This window comes from Pithys albifrons, chromosome 12 (genome assembly GCF_047495875.1).
Source record: "Pithys albifrons albifrons isolate INPA30051 chromosome 12, PitAlb_v1, whole genome shotgun sequence".
NCBI classification, from domain to species: domain Eukaryota; kingdom Metazoa; phylum Chordata; class Aves; order Passeriformes; family Thamnophilidae; genus Pithys; species Pithys albifrons.
The window spans coordinates 2636893-2658757 of NC_092469.1; the positions used below are offsets into that span (position 1 = coordinate 2636893).

A 21865-nucleotide genomic window follows, 5' to 3' on the forward strand; every position below is an offset into this window, starting at 1 on the left:
TGGTAGCTCAGAGTGTGCAGATGCATTTCTCATCAATGCAATCCATAAAAATCATGGAGATTCCTAAAATATAAGCCATATTTGCCTTCTTGTGTTACACCTTTACTCAGCCTAGCAGTGAGCTGGAGCCTCAGGAAAAAATGGAAATTACTTTGTGCAGAAAGTAAGTTTTTTGTTGTCATTGAAACTTGTTACTGTTTTCTTGCATTCTGGAGAGAAAATTACTTTTTTTTTTGCTTGCTTTTTTCAGCTTTTTCTTTCCTGTGTTTCTGCAGAAGCAAAGAGTGAGGCAGAAGAGGAGGAGTGAGAGAGGGAGGGGCTCAAACCTTTGAGATTTTTAATTTGAACTGTTTTGGAATGTACTTTCCTTATGATCAAACCCTTTCATCCAGACTTAATGACATGATTGTTGTTATTACCCTGTAATTTCAGCCTAAACAGGAGAATTTTAAATCTAAAAATCATAATCTTTTGGATAACATTCAGTTTCTGTGGATGGGGGGAACCTCTTTAGCTCAGACATGTTCTGCAGTGGGCTCCTGAACAGAGATAATTCCAGTGATTTTCCCAAGAAAACTGCGAGTCAGGACCTGATAGGAACAAGCTTTCTGCAGGTTAGAGAACTGTTGGGACACTTCGGGCATGGACTGAAAAGCTCCAGCATCCCCCAGGTGTGTTTTGGCAGGTTCCCAGTGGCACAGAGGGAGGGATGGGGAGGAGCAGACCAGGGGACAGGAGCAGGAGAGTCTGCCTTTGTCCCTGCTCCTGGGCAGCCCTCTGCTTCTCAGAAGGGGATTGCATCTTCTCTCAGCTCCCCTGAGCAAATGGCATAGCAAGAATGTGAGGAATTGTATTGTTTCACTTATAAAATAAAGCAGCTTTGCCTGTTTAGAGGTCTGTGAACAGAGGAAGCTCAGAGCTTTTCTTGAAGTTGAAAGGAAAAGTAGCCATTAAAAAGGAAATTATTTTAATTTCTTCATCTTGCTCCTGAGCACTTGGAAACCTCAGTCCTCTCTAAAAAGAGGTATTTTCTGTCCAAAGCAGATAGACAAATGCTTTTTCAGTAAAACTGAGAATTTCAGTCTCTGCTGTGACTCCAAATCTTTGTGCAGCTTCAGTGGAGTGCAGCAGGATTCCCTGCTGGCAGTGGGATATCAGGGAAGTTAAGCAGGGGGATAAGAGAAAGATTATTTTAATTTGGGAGTGTAAACAGAGTCAGTCTAGCAGCATTATAATTGTATTTATGCTAAGAAAATGCTGCCTGCTGTTGGTGTCCTTGCTCTTTCTTGGCCTTTGTCTGGGAATTGATGAGGAGAATGAGATGCTTCTGTAGGTTTGGGAGCCTGGCCACAGCTCTGTAGATCTGCAGCTCCACAGCAGGTTATTTCAAAAGTATGACAGAAGAGGAGATGGCAGAGCAGCCTCAGAAAATGTGGGCAGGAGGTGCAGGGCTGCCACACTGGGGGTGTTGGGAAATCCAGAGTATAACACCCTGCATGTTCCTGGCTGGGATTGCAGCAGCCTCCTGATCTTTCCATGGATTCCCAGGGACAGCCAGAGGTGAGGAGCTGATTTTTCCTTGCTTACAGTCCCCCCAAGCAGCAGAAGTCTGAATGAGCCCCTGGTGTGCCCTCCCAGCAGGAGGAATCCCTGTGGGAAGCGACTGGGGATGGGTGGGAGGGGGCTGGAGCCTCCTGGAAGCTGGAGGAGAGCCCAGGCCCTTCCCAGGGAGGGCTGTCACTCCTGCAGAGCTCTGCCCATCCCCTGCTGCCTCTGGGTGTCCCATTCATTTGCTGCAGGGGCTTCTTCCCCACATCCCTGGGGTCCCACTGGGACACAGGCAGGACACAGGCATGGTGGGGCTGCAATGGTGGCACATGAACAGTGATGGGCAGAAAAGCTGAACTGGTTCTTGATGGGAATCAAGGCAGGACATTTTAGGGGAGAATGAATATTGTCTATGGGTGTCTTTCTATTGTAGCTGTTAGAAATGTGTAAGATCCTATAGATGTCAGTGTTTTATTGCTCCTGCAATGCTGCTGGTTGCTGTGCCAGCCCAGCCTCCAGAGCTGGGGCTCCTCTGGGTACTGGGTCTTCAACTCCCACTCACTCCAGACAGACCAGCTCTTTCCCTCAATCAAAGGTGCTACATGGAATTCACTGCAGTATCAAGCCAAGACCTTGAGAAAAACCATTTTCCAAATGTTTGGCACTTGTAAAAATGGGGGTCACCCTCCTTGGCTAAAGTGTCCCCTCAAGGTTCAGCAGAGCTGGTGGAGCTGCTCCAGGTGGGTTGTCCTGCTGTGAAATCCTGTGCAGGTCACATTTTAACAGGGCACAGTTGTCACTTAAAGCACAACAATGCCCGAGAGCTTTGGCTTCCAAGTGTTCCCAAAATAACAGTCTGCAAAATGTGACATGTGAGTGCCAAGCATTCAGGTTCTGTCTCTTACTTGGAAAAGTGCTTTTCATTTCTGGCCCAAAGCTGGGAGTGACACATCATGTTACTCAGGATGAGGTGCAGCCCAAGGCACAGACACCCAGCACAGCCCTGCAGGAGCCACCAGGGACATTCTTCCAGCAAGTTTTCCCACAGGTTTGCTCTTACTGAGGACACAGATCATCTGTCCCTGCCCCAGGTGGCTCAGTATTTGCTCACTCTTGCCAGGGAAGAAGTGTGCCAGGTTTTTAGACCCCCCTGTGGAGCTGCAGATGGGAAAGGGGTGCCACCTGCCCCCGCTGCCCTGGTGGGGCTGGCCTTAGGTGTGCAGGGCTGGGAATGGAGCAGTGGGGCTGGGAACTCCCACTCCTGGAGGACAGGGAATGCCTCTGCCTTCGGAGGTTATATTACAGCCTCCTGCTTCCAGCCCTGACTGGCTGCACATTCTCTGGGTGCTTAAACCCAAGCCATCCTGGCCAATGCACTGACTGACTCAGATTTCAAACAATAACTCCACAGGTAATTCCACTTCTGCCTAAGCATGGCACAGACATTGCCCAGGCTGGGCATTTCCAGGAGGACACTGCATGGCACTGAGTGTGGGGAGCAAAAAGAACAAAACCAAACCCCCAAACTTTGCCTCGCTTTGCTTCAGCTCCAGGACAGACCCAGTTACTCCTTTCCATGCCACCTTAAGGTAGCAAGGCCAGCAATACCCAAGTCTTGCCCCAGCCCTGTTGGGATAGTTATTGCATGAAAGGAAATAAAACAAATGACAGTTTAATCCTTTCCTGAAAGCTCTTCGGACACAGATGGCTAACTAGCCATAACAGAGACACTGTTCCTGGTGAGGTGAACAAAAAATAAATGCCTTACTGTATAATAAATAATCTCAGTCAGATGTTCCTGTTTCATTTGGTTGATAAATTGCTGCATAATCATGGGTGAAGGAAAAATAGCTCAATAATTTTAATTTGTCTTTCCTTTTCAATGCTTAAATATCATGTAAAGAAATTTAAAAGAAATTACTGTTTTTCTTGGCAAAAAAGACTCTAAAAATGTCACCAAAGCAGCCTGGATCTTAGATCCATTATCTATCTTTTTTTTCTTTTTTTTCCCTTTTTTGATAGGCTTTCCCTTTTTCTCTTGAGGTAATGAACATTATTGAGTGGGGGTCCAGTAGAGGTTAAGAAATGAGAGAATTTCCCTCGAGGGAGGAGATGAGAGGGAAAATGAACCTCTTGACAGATGTTAGTTCCATTGCTTAATGCACTACTGGAAGACACTCAGATGCTTTGGAAATAACCGATTAGAGACACCACAAGCACAGTGCAGAGCATTAAGGTCATCCAAAACATCTCCTTTTAAGATTTTCACTGTCTGTGTATATAACTTTGCCAAATTTAATCATTTAGGCTGAAATTCTCCATGCCAGGTTTTTGCCTCTGGCTATCTTTGCTGTCATTAGCTGCTGAAAGTTTCATCTAAAGCTGTTCATCCATTTCAGTGAGTGAGACTGGAGAAACTTTGCCCATAAATCCTTAAAGAGGAAGGCTCTAAACCCTTTGTTCATGCCAACCCTGCGGAGTGACTTGACACCCTGCAGCCCTCCAGGAGCCTTTGGGGAGCCCTTCTCACCCTCCCCACCCCTTTCCCACCCTGCCCAGCCTCTCCTCAGCCCCTTCCCACCCTGCTCAGCCCCTGGCAGGCTGTGGGTTGGTGCCCCTGGTTCCCTGCCCTCCTTCCCTCCTGCAGGGAGAGGCTGTGGCTGTGGCAGAAGGAGGAGTGCAGCCCCCAGCCCCAACAGAGCCGTGTCTGGCAGCCCTGCACTGCCTCTCCAGTCTTCCTTCTCCTGCCTATCCTGCCCTGTGGGGTTTGGGATCCTCCTGGCCCTGCCCCAGGGCTGGTCCCATCTCAGGGCACTCTCCTCTTTGCCCCACAGTTGGCCACAGCAACACAGGAGTGGCTGCTGAGAACATACAGGGCCTCACCTGTCCATAACTGTGAACTCTCCATGATTTTAGAAATGGAAAAGGATCAGGGTGTGCAAGACTGGTAGGGAGGTGGGAAGTGGCAATGCTCAGCTTTTCATGGGGGAAGGGTCAGGTTATCAATGGAGTGATGGGCAGTTGGTGAGGGCAGGGCCAGCACCTTCACCTCCTGCAGCACCAAACACAACAGGACCCCTGCACTAACCTGGACCCCTGGGCACGGCTGCAGGGTAATTAATACTAATGAGGCTTGTCTTCTCAGTCTGTGCACATGCTGTTTTCCAAGCCTGGCATTGTGGCACATTGTCTGTCCCACTTGCTGGGCCCTGGGAAGATAGTTCTTATTTAGTGTAATGGAAGCTGGTGTCAGCTGGAGTCAGAGGTTTGCTTTTCCATCTCAGTGACTATAAATGCTCGGAGGTTCCCTTGGGAGGGAGCCCTGGGCCTGGTGCATTGGCCAGAGAGCCCATTGCTGCTGAGGGAGACTCTCAGAACAAACTGGCTGAGAAGGTGACTGGTTGAAGCTGCAGGTTGTGTCCATTCCATCTCTGATGGGAATCACAGAGCAAATGGAGTTCTGGGAACCTGGGAGGGTGTTGTATTTGGGAGACTTGCTGGTAAAATCCATGCTCCAGTCAGAGAACAGACCAACACGGGTGTTCGTTGATATGTTTAGCAGAATGATGGAAGCAAAGCTTGGACAGGGATTTGCTGCAATATTCCTGGTGTACAGAAGCAAAAGGAAGTCTGTGAGTGTTTCCAAGGCACTGATGGCTCCAGGCTGGGACAGGAGCTGCTTTCAAGTTCCAAAGGCACCATGAGTGCTGAGTGTTGCTGTGCTTCCAGATCCTGTCACTGCAAACAAAGGCAGAGAGTTCCCAGTGTGTTACTGTACTTGGGGCATGAGGGAGTGCAGGTCGTGTTGCTGCTTGTGTGTGTCTCACTGCAGCCCCTCCCTGCCAAAAACATTGAATACTTTCCTTCCTCAGTCTTTCCTAAGTCTGTAGTATGCCAGCAGTCCTGGTTGTATTTTATAAATGAATTTGGCATTAATGATGATTAATTAGGGTGTTCTGAATTGAAGGGTTGGGCCAAACTTCAACTGGACTCAAAATTCAAGTTTCAAAATATCTGTGGATAGTCAAATATTGATTCACCTCCACACTTTGGCTTTGGATGTGAATCCAAGAGGTTTGGGTTCACCTCTCATTGCAACACAGGGCTGTGTCCTGGGGCAAGGAGTGAGGAGGCCACTGAAGCTGGAGCCAAAAGTCCCATTGACTTGGGAGGGTCTGGATTTTCTCCCAGGAATTCATCCCAGAAGACAGATTTTTAATGCTGGACCCATGGGGAATGTTGGCCCCGGGGCTGAGGAGCTGAGGGTGGACACTGGGCAAGGGCACAAGGCAGGTGTGCCGGGGAACACGGCACGGGCACACGGCAGGTGTGCCAGGAACACAGCACGGGCACATGGCAGGTGTGCCAGGGAACACGGCACGGGCACATGGCAGGTGTGCCAGGAACACGGCACAGGCACACGGCAGGTGTGCCAGTAACACGGCACAGGCACACGGCAGGTGTGCCAGGAACACGGCAGGTGTGCCAGGAACACAGCAGGTGTGCCAGGAACACAGCACGGGCACATGGCAGGTGTGCCAGGAACACAGCAGGTGTGCCAGGAACACGGCACAGGCACACGGCAGGTGTGCCAGGAACACGGCAGGTGTGCCAGGAACACAGCAGGTGTGCCAGGAACACAGCACGGGCACATGGCAGGTGTGCCAGGAACACAGCACGGGCACACGGCAGGTGTGCCAGGAACACAGCACGGGCACGTGGCAGGTGTGCCAGGGAACACGGCAGGTGTGCCAGGAACACAGCACGGGCACATGGCAGGTGTGCCAGGGAACATGGCAGGTGTGCCAGGGAACACGGCACAGGCACGTGGCAGGTGTGCCAGGAACAGAGTGGGCTCTGCAGGGCAAACCCACAGGGGTCCAGGTAACTCTCTCGGGTTTCTGGAACAGCAATACACAGGCCCAGGTGGTAATGGGGATAAACATAATGCAGTGACATTTCAGTGTGTGAGGGAGGTCTGTGTTCACCCTGAGCTGGGTTGCAGATGGTTAAATGAGTGACAGGAATCACTCTCTGGCACTTGGCAAAACAGACCAGGAAAGACAAAGATTTTTTTTCTGAGCTGTGTCACTACTGTCCAGCTTTTGTAACTATCCCATACCTCACATTTGCTAGTGGAATGTTTGGAAGAGCATGTTACAAAGTCCAGTTGGTTTCATGCCAGACAGTCACTCCCCTCTTTGCTCCTGAGATGGTGATCCAAAAAGTCAGACTATCCCATTTTTCTTAATATTGCATTGAAAAGTAAATTACAATATCTGAAGCGCACTTGAAAGACCTCAAGCTCTCTCTAATTATCTGTAACTCCTGCCAAACACTTGTAAGCAGACAGCATTAATTTTTTTTCTATGGGAGAGTTAGAAAAAAGTTAGATGTGAGAAAGTGGCCTGTTTTCACTTCAGTAATGAATGTGGGTACTAGTTGCTGTTAGGTTTTGAATTGAAATCTCTCGGCAACTGTTAGGGAGAAAATGCAGATAATTTTTTTCCAGGAAGGTGGGTTCTTATGGAGACCCTTCCACAGTGGATGGTGGCAGTGACAGGGGATAACCCACAGCACGATAGGGAGGGCTGTACAGTGAGAACCCACTCAAGAGATGTTACGTTGTATGATATGATGCAGAGTTAAAGCTGTTGCTTCAGGCTTTTTTCTTGGTCATTGTCACTGCAAAGCTTCCAAGAGAGGTCTAGGTGAGCAAATCATTATGGGCTCTTCATTGATCAGCCAGAAGGTAGCCCTGGTGAGTGCTCACACCAGGTCTCTGGAGGGTGAGAATGGCTGTTCCCTCAGGGGCTGGGACTGCCTGGCTGCTCCAGGCACTGTTCTCCCCCAGCTCAGCTCCTGGGGCCTGGCAAGAGTTCTGTGCATGGCCACACCACCTGCTACTGCTGTGCAGGACATGGAGACCCTCCCTGCCCTTCTCTTGGCCTTCACACATGGCAAAGGGGAAGGCAGAAGCAAAAGCCAAGTGCTGTGTGGTGTTTCCTCACTGGCAGCAAGACAGAGTAAAGCAACAGGATATATATGAAGGGGCTTCAGCAAGATGAAGAATAAAGTTCTGGACTATTTTCCTTTAGTTAATCTCTGTCACCTGCCATGAGGCTCCCATATCTTTGAGCCTGAGAAGGCCCCATTCTGTCCAGTTTATTTTAGTTGCTGCATTTAAATATGTGTGTAAAATAACAACAACAAAACTCCATCAGCACGAAACCAAATTTGATATTTTCTCCCTCTCCTAATGTGATCCCCTGAATTTCTAGCATTGTTGTGTCCCATGTACTAAGGGTGCCATGCAGAGAGCAAACAATGCAGCAGTGAGCAGACAGATGCTCTGCTAATGGGAAACCAGGAGAGGGGAGGCTGGGAGGGATCACAGGAGCTTGGAATACATTAATAGCATAGCACCCAATTCCAAAATTAGTTTTCAGAATTAAATGCCTGAAGCATTTTGGCAAAAAATCCCAAACTCCTTATCATCTCTTTCAAAAGGTCTTAAAGCATAAAGGAGTAGGAAAGTCGAGGCTGGGCTGAGCAGCCCCGTTGGGTGACTCTGCAGAGCTGTGATTTCACAGCCTCACACCATTGCTGGGGCAGCAGCTGCCACACTACTGAATGTAACCCACTGCTCTGCCTGCACAAACCTTCAGCAGGTTGGGAGCATCCTCAACAAAGAAGAAAAGGGGCCTGAATGAGATTCCAGGGCCTGTTTCCAGGAGGAAGGTTTTGTTTTGCTGAGTGCAGAACAGCAGGGAAGTGCCCCAGCCCCTCCCTGGGCACGGCCAGGCATGTGGAGGAGAAGCAGCAACACGTCTGTGCAAAGCTCTGACACTGCTAAGGTAGAAGGTTTGGGTCCTGGAGCCTTTTCAGGCATGCTGTTTGCTGAACATTTTCCCTTGAAAAATCATGATGAGAACATCAACCTTTCAAAGACCCTGGTAGACAACCAAAATTTGCTGCAGGACCCAGTGCAGACAGGAGGAATTGTGTCTCATAATACGTGGTGGGATTATCCTCCACGCATAATTGTTGATTATATGCTCAAAATTCATTGTTAATTTCTTTTAGATATATTGCACATTAGACAGTAGGGTTATAGACCCCAAGATTATCACAGGAGGACACCAGCAGGCCTAAATATTCAGGACAGAAGGGGACTTGTTTTCCTCTTACATTGAAACAAAGACTCTTGGACAGGATCATTAGAGATTTTTTTTTGCCCGTTTGATAATCAAAGTATATTGGATAGCAAACAAAAGGAAGGTTCAGTCACCCAAGTCTTCTACTTTATTTTTCTCTTCTATTCTAACATAATTAACATATTTCTCAAGGTTTATTTAGTTTCCCAGAGTCTTATTTTATATAAGTATCATTTGGGAGCTTGATTACAAAGTCTTGATTTGTGCATATGAAGTGATATTTTATTACCCTGGAAGAGAAGTCAAGGACAAGATAAATAGGGGAGAAAACAGTTGAGAAAAAATTAAGAAATCAGGAAAAGAGTGTGCCAGTTCTTCCTCTTGCACTGGATTTCTTTGCATCCTGGTGTCACTAGGATTGGACTCCTAAGGCACAGAAGGGAGAGTAAAGGGTAACAGTTTCAGCTTTGAATTTCAGAGCTGTTCTTTTTATAACCACTTCTTTCTATGTTTTATATCTGCTTAACGAGCATCTGTAATCAATATTAAGGAAGGTTCCAAAGGACACTTCTGTTTTGTCGTGGATTCAGAGTGTCTGTAGACCTGGTAACGTTCCCATCCAGTTGGAGACTGATCTGTACTTACATCATCTCAGGACTCTGCCAACACAACACTTGGTTTTAAGAAGAGCATGGCACACCTAAACCTTATACCCTCACACCTGAAACCCTCACAGAGCAGGTCCAGAACTGAGCCCTGCACTGTTCACATCCCAGAGGAAACGGGACACACGAATCCCACGGGAACAGCAGAGCTGTGACTTGGCCTCTCCACGAGGGTCCTGCCCATCAGCTGTTCCTGCAGCTTCACCCCAGTCTATGTTTTTCACATCTCCAGATCATGAGGGAGGGCTGGTGTGCTCCAAAGCTCTTCTGCCTTCCAACTATGCCAGTAATCACAAAGGTACAAGTGTTCTCCTGCAGCTCTGGGGCCTGGTTCTTCTCCCACCCAGCCGTGCTGGGAATGCCTGGCAGGGAGGCCCGTGGAGTGCTGGGACACAACACAGAGGCCATTCTGCTTTGGCTGCAGGCTGGAGCAGATCACAACTTCTCTCCTGTTGCACACTCAAGATTTCTGAAGGTTATTAATAACTAAGTGCTTCAAAGGCAGAGGTTGACAATTTCAATTAGTATTTTAATACTTTGTGAGCTCTGCTTCTAAACTGGAAACCTTAGCACAGCAGCCCTGTTTGAACACTTCAGATTAAGAGCTAACAATATAAAGAAGTTGTCAGGTGAGCTACAAAACCATCAGGAAAATCATTTACTGTTTGCCTTTGCCAGCACTGCCATCCTGTAGTCTTTTCCAGCCCAAACAGATTTAAAGCACAAACAGACCTGAACCCAAACCCCTGATGTCACTGACCCAGCCTCCAGTTTGTCTGGGATCACTCCTGTGATCAGGGGAGAGAAGGTGTAGTGGCAAAGGACAGCTCCCTGAGCCCAGGAAATGTTTCATCACTGCTGTTAGACTTGCTGCCATTTGGCAAAGTCCTTTTAGTTGGGTAATCCAGTTCTGGATGTGTTTGACTAATAACAATTCTCTTGTTAAAAACAAATCATGGTTTTAATTTAATAGGGTTAGTCATAAAAAGCGTGATTTTGTGTCAGCAGAGCCTTTCTTTTTGACAAACAGTGTAATTTATGACAATCTAGTTAGCAATAAATGACATTAATCTGACCACTATGCCATTCTGCTCCTGGGGAATAATGTTCCCCCTTAATCAATAGCTGGGTGAATGCTCCTTTGCATTCCTTATCAAATGACAGCCAGATGGTGCTGGTAAACTCATTCCAGCAGGATTTTAGAATTAGCTGGGTTTGTACTGCTGTTAATCCTCTGCTGTCTGTGCCACCAGCACCTGCCCACCTGTTTGCAGTAAGCCCAGAGCTCTCAGCCATAGGAAGAGCCCAGCCAGGGGGTTGCTCAGCCACAGGGCAGCCAAGGAGCTTCCCAAGCAGTGAAGCCTTTTTGCTGCATCAGTAACAAGAAGGGAAGGGCAAATAAAAGCAGTATCTTGAAGAAATAGCCAGCTGGTACTGCCCAGCTCTGTATTTATTCCTCAACACCCTGCTCTCTTCTGATGAAGCTCAAAGTTTATTAGGACTGCATGAGCTGAGGTCCTTAGGGCACAGTAAACCTGGGGCTGACAAGCTGCCATCCCATCATTTACTGACTTGTGGGCCATCAAAGTATTGACGAGCCCTTTTCCTCCATAATCACTTTGTTGCATAGCAACCATAATTTTGTCTCCAACCTATTGATCCAACATCACATGTAATCCCTTCACACCAATAAAAAGAAAACATATGGCAGCTCTAGGCTGGGTACCACTGGCTTTTGAAGTGAGGGGACAGTTAATCCCCACTGAACCTGGGGGTGAATGGAATAAGCCATAAGCCCTGCTGGGGCTTGGAGGATGCATTAGATGCCTGAGCCAATTAACCTGTGTCCTGGGGGAAGAGTCTGGCTCACACTCATCCTCCCCTCCCTCACCTGTTGTGCAGCTGCAGCACACCCAGGTGAGCTTTGCTGCACTGAGCCATCCCTGTGTCATGGCACAGGTACCCGGGCACCCCTGCCTGTGCAGGCAACACTGGCTGAGAGGGGGCTGCACAGGCTGAGGGGAAGTTCAGCCCCTCCAAACACCAGTTTCAGACTTACACAGCTGCAGTTCCTCAGGCAGATGCCTCTCCATTGTAGGGCAGTGCTTTGGTAGGTCAGTCATTGCTCTGATCACCTGGATGGTTTTTTATACCTCTAAACACAGGACTAGAGACAGACTTGGGCATCTGAAACAGGAACTGCTCTGGGGACACGAGTACAAAGTTAAGGTCAGAGACAGGCAGGGAATACAGAACTTTGGTCCCAGGGAGGCAAAGAATCTCCCCACAACTGTGCCCCCAGCTCTGGGGCACAGGGTGGCACCTGAGGGTTGGGCATCTTTCTGAGGTATCTCACTGGTGCCACAGTGTGCAGAGAGCCCAAGCTCCTACAGATGGACTGCCAGACCTTCCCGGATAAAAAGCTTGGTATCCACAAGGCAGCTGAATCTCCTTAGCCCTGTCTTCATTTTTCTCACTTGCACATAGCATTGAGTGAAACGTAGGTCCAAAGTCTGAGGTTGCTGATTGGAGCAGGATTTGGGAGTTAAGTCCTGTGTTATTAAAATCACCACCAGTAGAGTCATTTCAAGGTCATTTCCACACATCAAACATAAACTCTCCAAATAGACTTTAAAAATCAAAAGGATACTGTTACATTGGAAATCTCCGTGGAAGTGTTGCAGTGGATCAGAAGGCCAGACTGGCACCTGAGGTTGCTGCAAGAGTCACTGTCTCCCAAACCTCTGTATAGTGTGCTGCTGGAAAATAGCACAGCTCCACCTAAAAGGTATTTCTGTGGCTAAAGGAGTGGCTACTAATCATCCTTTCTTTTCTGTCCTTTGAACAGTATTCAGGTTTTCAGCAAACGGCAGACAAGTGCTTTGTGTGTGGACACCTCATAATGGAAATGGTAAGAGACCTAAATTCCTGCCACTTTTCCTGTACTTTGGGAGTGCACTGTGACACTCTGTGCTTTCCCCCTGCCCAGGCTGCCATTGTGCCTTCACTGCTGTCGGTGCAATTTTTGAAACTGAGACAGTAAATGAAAATGCCTTTCGTGCTCCGTTACTGTTAAGTACAGAAGTTTGGCTTTGCTGCCTGAGATATGGGAGGCTGTTGTTCTGCCATATGTCAGTTACAAAAAAGGGGAATTTTAATACTAAAGGGGGAAAATACAGCACAACTTTGTGTGAGAACATGGTAAAGGAACAGAGAGGGTGTGCTCTGTGAGACAGCAGGTAACAAGAGCTCTGTGCAGTGGGTGGAATCTGGGCTGGAGTGGAGAAGGACATTACCAATAGTCCTCAGGTTTGCTGCCCACTCTGTAACTTGCTTTATTTACTCTCTGTCATTTGCTCCATGTAATTTAAAATGCATTATTGCCACTGGGATTTGTAGGAAGCCAGTAGTCAGAGTTACTTTGGTAATAAAAAAATCCAAGGACTGTGGGTTGGGCCAGACACTGCTGGCACCATTTCAGTGGGTGAAAGTAGGAAGAGTTTAGTCTGCTCTTCCTAAGCAGAAATTCCCAAGCAAAATGAAGTGGCTTGCACAACGAAGTGCAGGTCCTGTTGCATATCTGTTTTGCCCTTGCCTTTAAGTGTGTGTGAACCTCAGGGTGCCTCAGAGAAGGAGCTGCTGTGTTGCACACAGGGAGGTTCAGTAGGAGCTGGAACAGAGACTCCACTAATGAGGATTCTGGCTCATATCCTGGCACCACTGGTTGGACAAGGATATTGTTCATTTTAGCCCAAGAGCAAATGTCTGGGGTTGTGTCATGCTGGCAGGGGGAGGGGGATCCCGACTGCACGCCTGGAGCTGGCCCTTGACTGCAGAATCCCAGGCAGGAGGCCATAACATGTCGTTGGTGCAGCTCAGTAGCTGAAGCTTGGCAGGTGCTGCTCTGCCTCTCCTCCCATCAGCAAGTGTGCTCTGACAAAAGGGAGCAGCTCTGGGACTTCCAGGAATTGCAGACTGTTATTTGGCTGATTCCTGTGGGTTCCTCCGCGGGAACGTGGCCCAGCCGTGCCCAGAGCCAGCCCAGGGCAGTGCTGGGGCAGTGCTGGCCCGGGGGCAGCAGGGTGGGCACTGGGCAGTGCTCTGTGCTCTGGGGCTGTATTGGCTCCAGGGTGGGCACTGAGCAGTGCTCTGTGCCCTGGGGCTGTGTTGGCTCCAGGGTGGGCACTGGGCAGTGCTCTGTGCCCTGGGGCTGTGTTGGCTCCAGGGTGGGCACTGGGCAGTGCTCTGTGCCCTGGGGCTGTGTTGGCTCCAGGCTGGGCACTGGGCAGTGCTCTGTGCTCTGGGGCTGTGTTGGCTCCAGGGTGGGTACTGGGCAGTGCTCTGTGCTCTGGGGCTGTGTTGGCTCCAGGCTGGGCACTGGGCAGTGCTCTGTGCCCGGGGCTTTGCTGGCTCCAGGGTGGGCACTGGGCAGTGCTCTGTGCTCTGGGGCTGTATTGGCTCCAGGGTGGGCACTGAGCAGTGCTCTGTGCTCTGGGGCTGTATTGGCTCCAGGGTGGGCACTGGGCAGTGCTCTGTGCCCGGGGCTTTGCTGGCTCCAGGGTGGGCACTGAGCAGTGCTCTGTGCTCTGGGGCTGTGCTGGCTCCAGGGTGGGCACTGAGCAGTGCTCTGTGCTCTGGGGCTGTATTGGCTCCAGGGTGGGCACTGGGCAGTGCTCTGTGCCCTGGGGCTGTGTTGGCTCCAGGGTGGGCACTGGGCAGTGCTCTGTGCTCTGGGGCTTTGCTGGCTCCAGGGTGGGCACTGAGCAGTGCTCTGTGCTCTGGGGCTGTGCTGGCTCCAGGGTGGGCACTGAGCAGTGCTCTGTGCTCTGGGGCTGTATTGGCTCCAGGGTGGGCACTGGGCAGTGCTCTGTGCCCTGGGGCTGTGTTGGCTCCAGGGTGGGCACTGGGCAGTGCTCTGTGCCCTGGGGCTGTGCTGGCTCCAGGGTGGGCACTGAGCAGTGGTCTGTGCTCTGGGGCTGTGCTGGCTCCAGGGTGGGCACTGGGCAGTGCTCTGTGCCCTGGGGCTTTGCTGGCTCCAGGGTGGGCACTGGGCAGTGCTCTGTGCCCTGGGGCTGCTCAGCCTCCACATCAGCATGGCACAGGGACCAGCTGTTCCTGGCCAGGCTTGCAGGTCAGACAGAGCCTGATGCCAGTCTCTGAACAGAAAACCACAGGGCTTCATCAGGGAGGAAGAAAAGGTTACATTAAAGTGGGTTTTTTCCTGTGTGCCACTACTTATTTCCTGTTGATTTGGTCGTTATTGATAAAATCATCTACAGGGCCAGGAGAGGGATTTTCCGTCTCGAACTTAGCCTGTCCCAGCTGAGCACTGCTGCTGGCAGATGCTTTTGGAAATTACCTTCCAAAGGTATTTTTTATACCTGAAATGAGTGCAGATGGTCCTATAACCTGCTGTGAGCTGCCTGACAATGATACTGTGTCTCACTCTTCCCAGGGGCTCGTTCCTGGGTTGGGGCATCCTCCTTGATGTCCCAGTGCCACAGTGGGTGTGACATACAGGGATGCCAGCAGGAAGGGCGTCTGTTCTGGGGTGCAGCTGAGGCTGCATCAGACCTTTCCTTGAAACCTTTAAAATGCAGTGGGGAAGGTCAGCATGGGAAGTGCCTGGGCAGGTGGATGGATCAATATCCAAACACAGGGATACACATGGAATTTTATCAGAAACCAGTGGCCCTCTGTGACTGAGTGATAACCAGTCAGTAACTGGGGTGGATTAGGATCCTTAATTAATAAAGGGACATTGCTTGTTTTGTTATTTTACTCTTTAAGATTGAGCAATGACCAGTTTGGATTCTGCCTGTCACAGCCTGTTAAGTTTTGTGAAGTCACTCTGCATCCCAGTAATTTGTGTTTGGGATTTTCCAAGCAGTGCTCTGTGAAGCTGTTTGTAATTTCCTTGGCAGTTTGGCCCTGCAGAGCTGAGGCTGGTGGGCGTTTGCCTGATTTGCAGCTCTCTCTCCTCACTGGGAGCACTGAAACCCACTGAAATAAGCAAGGGGATTGTTTTAAGAGGCCCCTTGCTGACAGATCTGCAGAGGGTAATTTCATCCTGAAGTGCCTTTCTCACTGTCATTGTTAGGACTGAGTGAGACACAGCAGTGTAGGGGAGTGGAAATCTCATGTAATCCTGCATCCACTCATTTTGTTGTTTGCTTCCTAAGATCTTACAGGCCCTTGGAAAGTCCTACCATCCTGGCTGCTTCCGCTGCGTGGTGTGTAACGAGTGTTTGGACGGAGTGCCCTTCACTGTAGATGTGGAGAACAATATTTACTGTGTCAAAGACTACCACACGTGAGTACACAAATCCACTGTGTGCACGGAAAATCAGAGCAGTTCAATTAGTCACAGAGTTATTATAAGCCTTGTAGTAGATTAAAAGGGTCACTCCTATTTGCTCAGATGTCCCTCAACTGCTGCTTTCATATGCTGCATTTGTAAAATATTTTAAAGTTTATAAAAGGGCACTTTGTGGGCCCAGTGTGGCATTCAGTGGCCAAGTGAGGCTGAAAATCAAGTTGTGTCAGAGGTTTTTCTTGGGGGCTGTTCTTTCAGGACTTCCAATACTAATTTTATCAGGCCAAGTCTGCAAGTGATGGAAGGTTCTGCTGTTTCCAAGAGTCGAGGTTCTGGTAGTTCATGGCATGAGTGTAGGTTATGTTAACTGAGACTGGACAGTAGACGTGTCTTTAGCAGTCAGTGTTACATGGTTTTAGCCTTGCCAGACAAAAGGTATTGAGGTTTAAGAGATTGCTTTTGGACTCTGTTCTGATCCTGCTCAAAGGCAGCAGGAACACCCTTTACTCCAGGCAGCCAGTAACTCATCTTGTGCAGCAAGAGCCAATCCCTCTGAATCCAACCCTGTTGGCACCAACTGACCCTGGCACAAGGTCACAGAGTGCTGGCCCAGAGACTGTCATAAACTGCAGCTGTGGGCCATAAGCCCAGTGGCTGGATTGAGTTGGCACATCCCAGCCATGATCAGCCCCTCTCCTGGTTAGCAGGTTATGGCTTTCTGACGTCAGACTGTGACAGTCCCCAAGTCAGGAGCTGCTTTGCAGTCAGCACACCAGGTCTCTGGGAGAATCTGAATGGCTTTATGAGGAAAAGGACAGAAAGAGAAAGGGCATATGCAGGAAGAGGGCTGGATTCACTATGCCTGGAGGTCAGGAAGACCTAAGCAATAAAGCTGGAGTAGATCAGCCTCTCCCAAATCTCCATTTTGCTGACTATCATCAAACAGTTAGAGGTGTTTCAAATCCTGTAGATCTCTGCTTTGCTAAAAACAAGGCATGAATAGAATAGCTCCCTTGATTCTACTTTTTGAAGAAGCTTTTACTGTGATTTGAACCCTTTCTTCTTGCACCCTAGGGTTTTTGCACCCAAATGTGCCTCCTGTAACCAGCCGATCCTCCCAGCACAGGTACGTGTTCCCAGGCACTGAGCCCGGACAGAAAACAGCTGTTGGCACGTGAACACTTTCTAAAAACACCCCAGATGCTTTTCCTCCCTCTTCCAAAATCTGTACTATGTTAGGTACTACATTAAACACAGTTCAGCAGTAAAGTCACTCCCAAACGTTGTAATAGTCATACTACTTATGCAGCAAAGCACTTTGTATCTTTAGGGTGCTTTCCAGGTCCTAATTATGCTGTTAGAAATCTCATTTAATTAAAAACCCTGGCTGGGGCTCCAAGAACAACCCAAGAAGTAAAGCCCTTGAAAAGACATCTGATGGTTATCCTGACCCTGTGAGAAGCCCACACAATCTGTTGTCCTGGGGTGGCAATGAAAGGGCTTGAAAGGGGTGGAAAAGGCAACCAAAAAGTTGGCTAAAATAGAAGACAGGTGAAACCTGCTTGCAACCTCAGCCCAGTGTCACTGGCACAGCTAGAGCTGTGCATTAATGGTGCTCCCTCGTGCTCTGGTGGGTGCAGGGCTCTCTCAGTTCCCATTGCTGAGGTCACTGTCCAGTTGACTTGTAAACAAGAGCCTCAGCACCTCCTACTTTCCCTCTTGCCATGTTTGTAGAGCCAGAGTTTGCCTCCTGTGGGCTGCTGTGCCCCAGTAAGGCCTGTGGCTGGAGCCTCCCACGTGCCCACCTCCATCACTCTGCATGTTACTCTCATTTGTCATTAGTATTTCTGTTAACTGGCCAGGTCTCACATAACTAAAACCATATAAAGGCTGAGCCAGACCTACTTGTCCTGGTGGTGGGTTGTGAGGAGGTGGTAGGTTGTAAATGTCACTGATTTTGGACCTTACAAAATAACTTCTTTTTCTTTTAAAGAAAAAGAAAAGCAAAAAAAAGGCAGTGCTACTGCTGACTCATGGGATGAGTAGCAGGAGAGCCTCCATGCTCTTTCCCATGGGGGTTTCTTAGGTTAGTTCAAGTCTAGCAGTGCAGGCACTAACTTGCCCACCGCTTCTCTCAGACATAGTCCACGTCATACCTATGGCTCTCACCACACCTGCAACTGGAAACAAGGCAAGGCAGCACATTTAATGAGCTCTGTCTTCAGAGTGGATCAGGAAGGGAAGGAGCCTGGGAGGTTACTAGAAGGGTATGGGCTGCTCTGCAGGGCCTGGGGCTCAGGCAGTGATTGCACAACTGCCCTGCACCCACCCCACGCTGAGGCTTTGGGCTGTGCACGGAATGACCTGCCAGACTGGTCTGTCGGTCCCTGGGGGTGTGCACAGGGACCTGGGCATGTGCAAAGGGCTTTGCAGCAGATGGACTGAGGGGGACACAACTCCTGGAAAACACTCCAGGATGCCTCCAAGGAAAAGTTACCCAAGCAGCAGGGTTTTGACTGGTCATTTGTTCATCTCCTGGTTGCCCTTGGAAAACTATTTCATTTCAAGACTAATTTGTCCCTCGAGGATGTAGTTTTGGCTACACTTCCCAAATGCCTTCTCCAGCTTAGATGTGTCAGAGACCCGGAGTGCTGCTGACCAGCCAACCGGTGGTGCAGGGCCATGCACCCCTGGGAGACCAGAGCTGTGCTGGGGGGGCAGAGGGGGTGCCCTGGGGCAGAGGAGATGCCCTGGGGCAGAAGGGGTGCCCTGGGGCAGAGGAGATGCGCTGGGGCAGAAGCGGGGCCCTGGGGCAGAGGGGGTGCCCCTGGGGCAGAAGGGGTGCCCTGGGGCAGAGGGGGTGCCCTGGGGCAGAGGAGATGCCCTGGGGCAGAAGGGGTGGCCCTGGGGCAGGCTGGGCCCTGCGCAAAGGCAGCTTTTGGGCACTGCCCTCACTGTGTCTGTGTCCCTCCAGGGCTCTGAGGAGACCATCCGGGTGGTGTCGATGGACAAGGACTACCACGTGGAGTGCTACCACTGCGAGGTGAGCCCGCCCTGCCTGCCCCACGGGCTGCACCCACCCATGGGCAGCACCCACCCCACAGGCTTCACCCCCAAAGGCAGCACCCACCCCAGTGGGCAGCACCCACCCCACAGGGCAGCACCCACCCCATGAGGCGGACACCCACCCATGGGCTGCACTGCGGGCTCTGCACACCTGGGCACGGGGAGGCACCTGGGCATGGGGTGGCACACCTGGGGAGGGGGAGGCACACCTGGGTACAGGGAGGCACACCTGGGCAGGGCTCGGCACACCTGGGCATGGGGAGGCACACCTGGGTAGAGGGAGGCACATCTGGGCACGGGGAGGCACACCTGAGCAGGGCTCGGCACACCTGGGCATGGGGAGGCACACCTGGGTAGAGGGAGGCACATCTGGGCACGGGGAGGCACACCTGAGCAGGGCTCGGCACACCTGGGCATGGGGAGGCACACCTGGGCACAGGGAGGCACACCTGGACATGGGGAGGCACACCTGGGCAGGGCTCGGCACACCTGGGCATGGGGAGGCACACCTGGGCACAGGGAGGCACACCTGGGTAGGGGGAGGCACACCTGGGCATGGGGAGGCAGACCTGAGCAGGGGGAGGCACACCTGGACACAGGGAGGCACACCTGGGCATGGGGAGGCACACCTGAGCAGGGGGAGGCACACCTGGACACAGGGAGGCACACCTGGGCATGGGGAGGCACACCTGGACACGGGGAGGCACACCTGGGCACGGGGAGGCACACCTGGACACGGGGAGGCACACCTGGGCACGGGGAGGCACACCTGGGTAGAGGGAGGCACACCTGGGCAGGGCTCGGCACACCTGGGCATGGGGAGGCACACCTGGGCACAGGGAGGCACACCTGGGTAGGGGGAGGCAGGGATTGGGTGCTGCCAGGGTGGGGATTTTTCCCAATATATTAACTTCAAAGCTGGGTTTGATTGGTTGGGTTGAATTTTCTCAATACAGTGGATGCCAGTTCTCTTTTTCCTCATCTCTGGCTAAGGTCCTTAGGGCTCTGATCTGGGGAGACTTGAATTCCCATGGCCTATGTAGGGAAGAACCCTCAGTGCAAGGCTTTCCTAAGGGATCTGATTTCTCCCTGCTGAATTTTTTACTAGAAAAGAGACCAGGATACCACTGACTTTCTGTCTCTTTTTTGGGAGCAGTTTCTTATTGCTTAGAACATTTAAACACGTGCTGTGGCAGATCAAGTTGTGGAATTAGTGCTCTTGCTTTGGAAAGCAAAGCTCAGTTCATCATTAGTTCTGCATCCAGGAACATGAGGAGGGAAACAATCCCTCTAATTTGGGATCGACCAAAAACTTCCCTTTTGCTGTAAGTTTTGTGCTCTGATATAACACAGTAATACCCACACAGAGCCCAACTTTTAGCACCAGAGGCAGCAGTGCACCAATGCTGTCTGCCATGACTGTTGTGCAAAGAGGTTTTACAAAGAGTCTTGATTGAGGGAGAAACAATAAAATCCAGGAGATCTTGAAATGTTCTGTACCCAAATGTAAGACCCCATGCACTCAGCTCTCTCCTTTCCAACAGATACCCCATCCTTTTCTATGAATTTTTCAACTGAAATTGGCACAGGAAATGGCAGTATTTTGAAGAGCTTTACTTCCCTCCTCCTTCCTCCCCCATCCATTGCTTTGTGGAGGCTTCACCTCAGCTGACAGCTCCCTCCCCTTCTCTCTCAGGCTATTGACTTTATGCTAGAATGTCCCACTTGGGGGTTTATTTTCAGTTCTGTTTCATTATTCATTTTCCCATTCTCCTTCCCATTTGAGGCAAATCAAGCTGCCTCCACATCTGCCCAGAGAGCAGAGTGCATTTGTGTGCAGCAATCAGGAGCCAGCCATGTGTCAGCAGGGGTGGGGCCCTGCCTGATGGCCTCAGCTCAGGTTTTCAGGCTGCACAGCTGTCCCCAAATGTTGCTGGACAAGTTAGTGCCAGTATTTTGACTGCAGTGACTGCTGTCATCCTCACCTGGGGGCCATGCCCAGTCAGCGGTCAGGTTGGAAACTGCTGCCTTTCTGCATCATCTACTCCTGTGCCGCCACTTCACTCCTGCAGGAGGTGGAGCAGTTACAGATCATTAGACCCTCGTTCTGGAACCCACTGGCAAGGCAAGGTCTCTGCTTGCACAGAGGGAATTCCGTTTTGGAGAGGGAAAAAGATACTTAACTTGGCATGTCTGAAATTGTTAAATTCTAATTTTAAAGCTTGCATAAATTGCTATAAAATTATTCTATGATATGCAGTGACACACAGAAAACTACCTTAGCAGAAACTTTGATTTTGGCCTCACTAAACTAACACTCCAGTTTTAAAGCTTACCCATTTTCAGTCTTATTTCAGCACTGTAAAATTTGAGGATTTAAACTTGAGCTCTGAAAGTCATACTGTGTGTCCAGTTAAAAGCTTTTCATTTGTTTTCAATACTGAAATATGCCAAATTTGATCCTTGTTTTTTCCTTTCTATTAAGTGCACAGATCCATACTCAGAACCTCTGGTTTTTCAGGACTGGTCACAGTAACAATTTTTAAGTATTTAACATAGTTGAAACATTGAATCTGAGCATCTACTTCCATGATTTTCAAATGCCCTCAAAATGATAACACTGATGGTTGAAAATCAGGATTGTCTCTCTTGCAGGGTACAGAGCAGTCAGCAGGCAGGGTTACTGTCACCTGCTTTTCTGTTTCTCTCTGTTCCTGGGCTGTTGTTCCCCCCGTGTTGTCCCTGGAGTTCTGCCAGTCCCACATGTACCAGCATCTCCACTAAAGCAGGATCATTGGTCTTGAAGTCTTTATTTCTTTTAATTCCAAACTAGAGAAAGCCTAGCCTTGCTTCAGAAGTAAGACATGTCTCATCTCCCCCCTTCTCCCCACTCCTCTCATTCTCCACTTATGTTCTCTCTGCTCCCGTGTTGCAGAATGAGCCCCTCTCTGTTGCAGCCTCTCCCAGGCTGTGCATCAGGGTCAGTCCCTGCCCTGCTTTTTGGCCGATTAGCAGCAAGGTTTATGAGATGAAGAAGAGACCAGAATGGGGCACACTGGGGAAAGAAAAGGCTGGTGGTACAGTCTGGCCTGTCCTGTTTGAGTTCAGTGATG

At 50.0% G+C, this 21865-nt stretch overlaps 1 protein-coding gene across 1 annotated transcript in view; it reads left to right on the forward strand.

Annotated features, from left to right (window-relative positions):
• Positions 1 to 21865, forward strand: part of WTIP (WT1 interacting protein) — an 89713-nt gene that overhangs the window by 63651 nt on the left and 4197 nt on the right. The window contains exons 4-7 of the mRNA XM_071567327.1: positions 12219 to 12281; positions 15553 to 15683; positions 16761 to 16812; positions 18661 to 18729. Of these exons, the coding sequence (XP_071423428.1) occupies positions 12219 to 12281; positions 15553 to 15683; positions 16761 to 16812; positions 18661 to 18729 (315 nt within the window). The remainder of the gene's footprint in view (positions 1 to 12218; positions 12282 to 15552; positions 15684 to 16760; positions 16813 to 18660; positions 18730 to 21865) is intronic.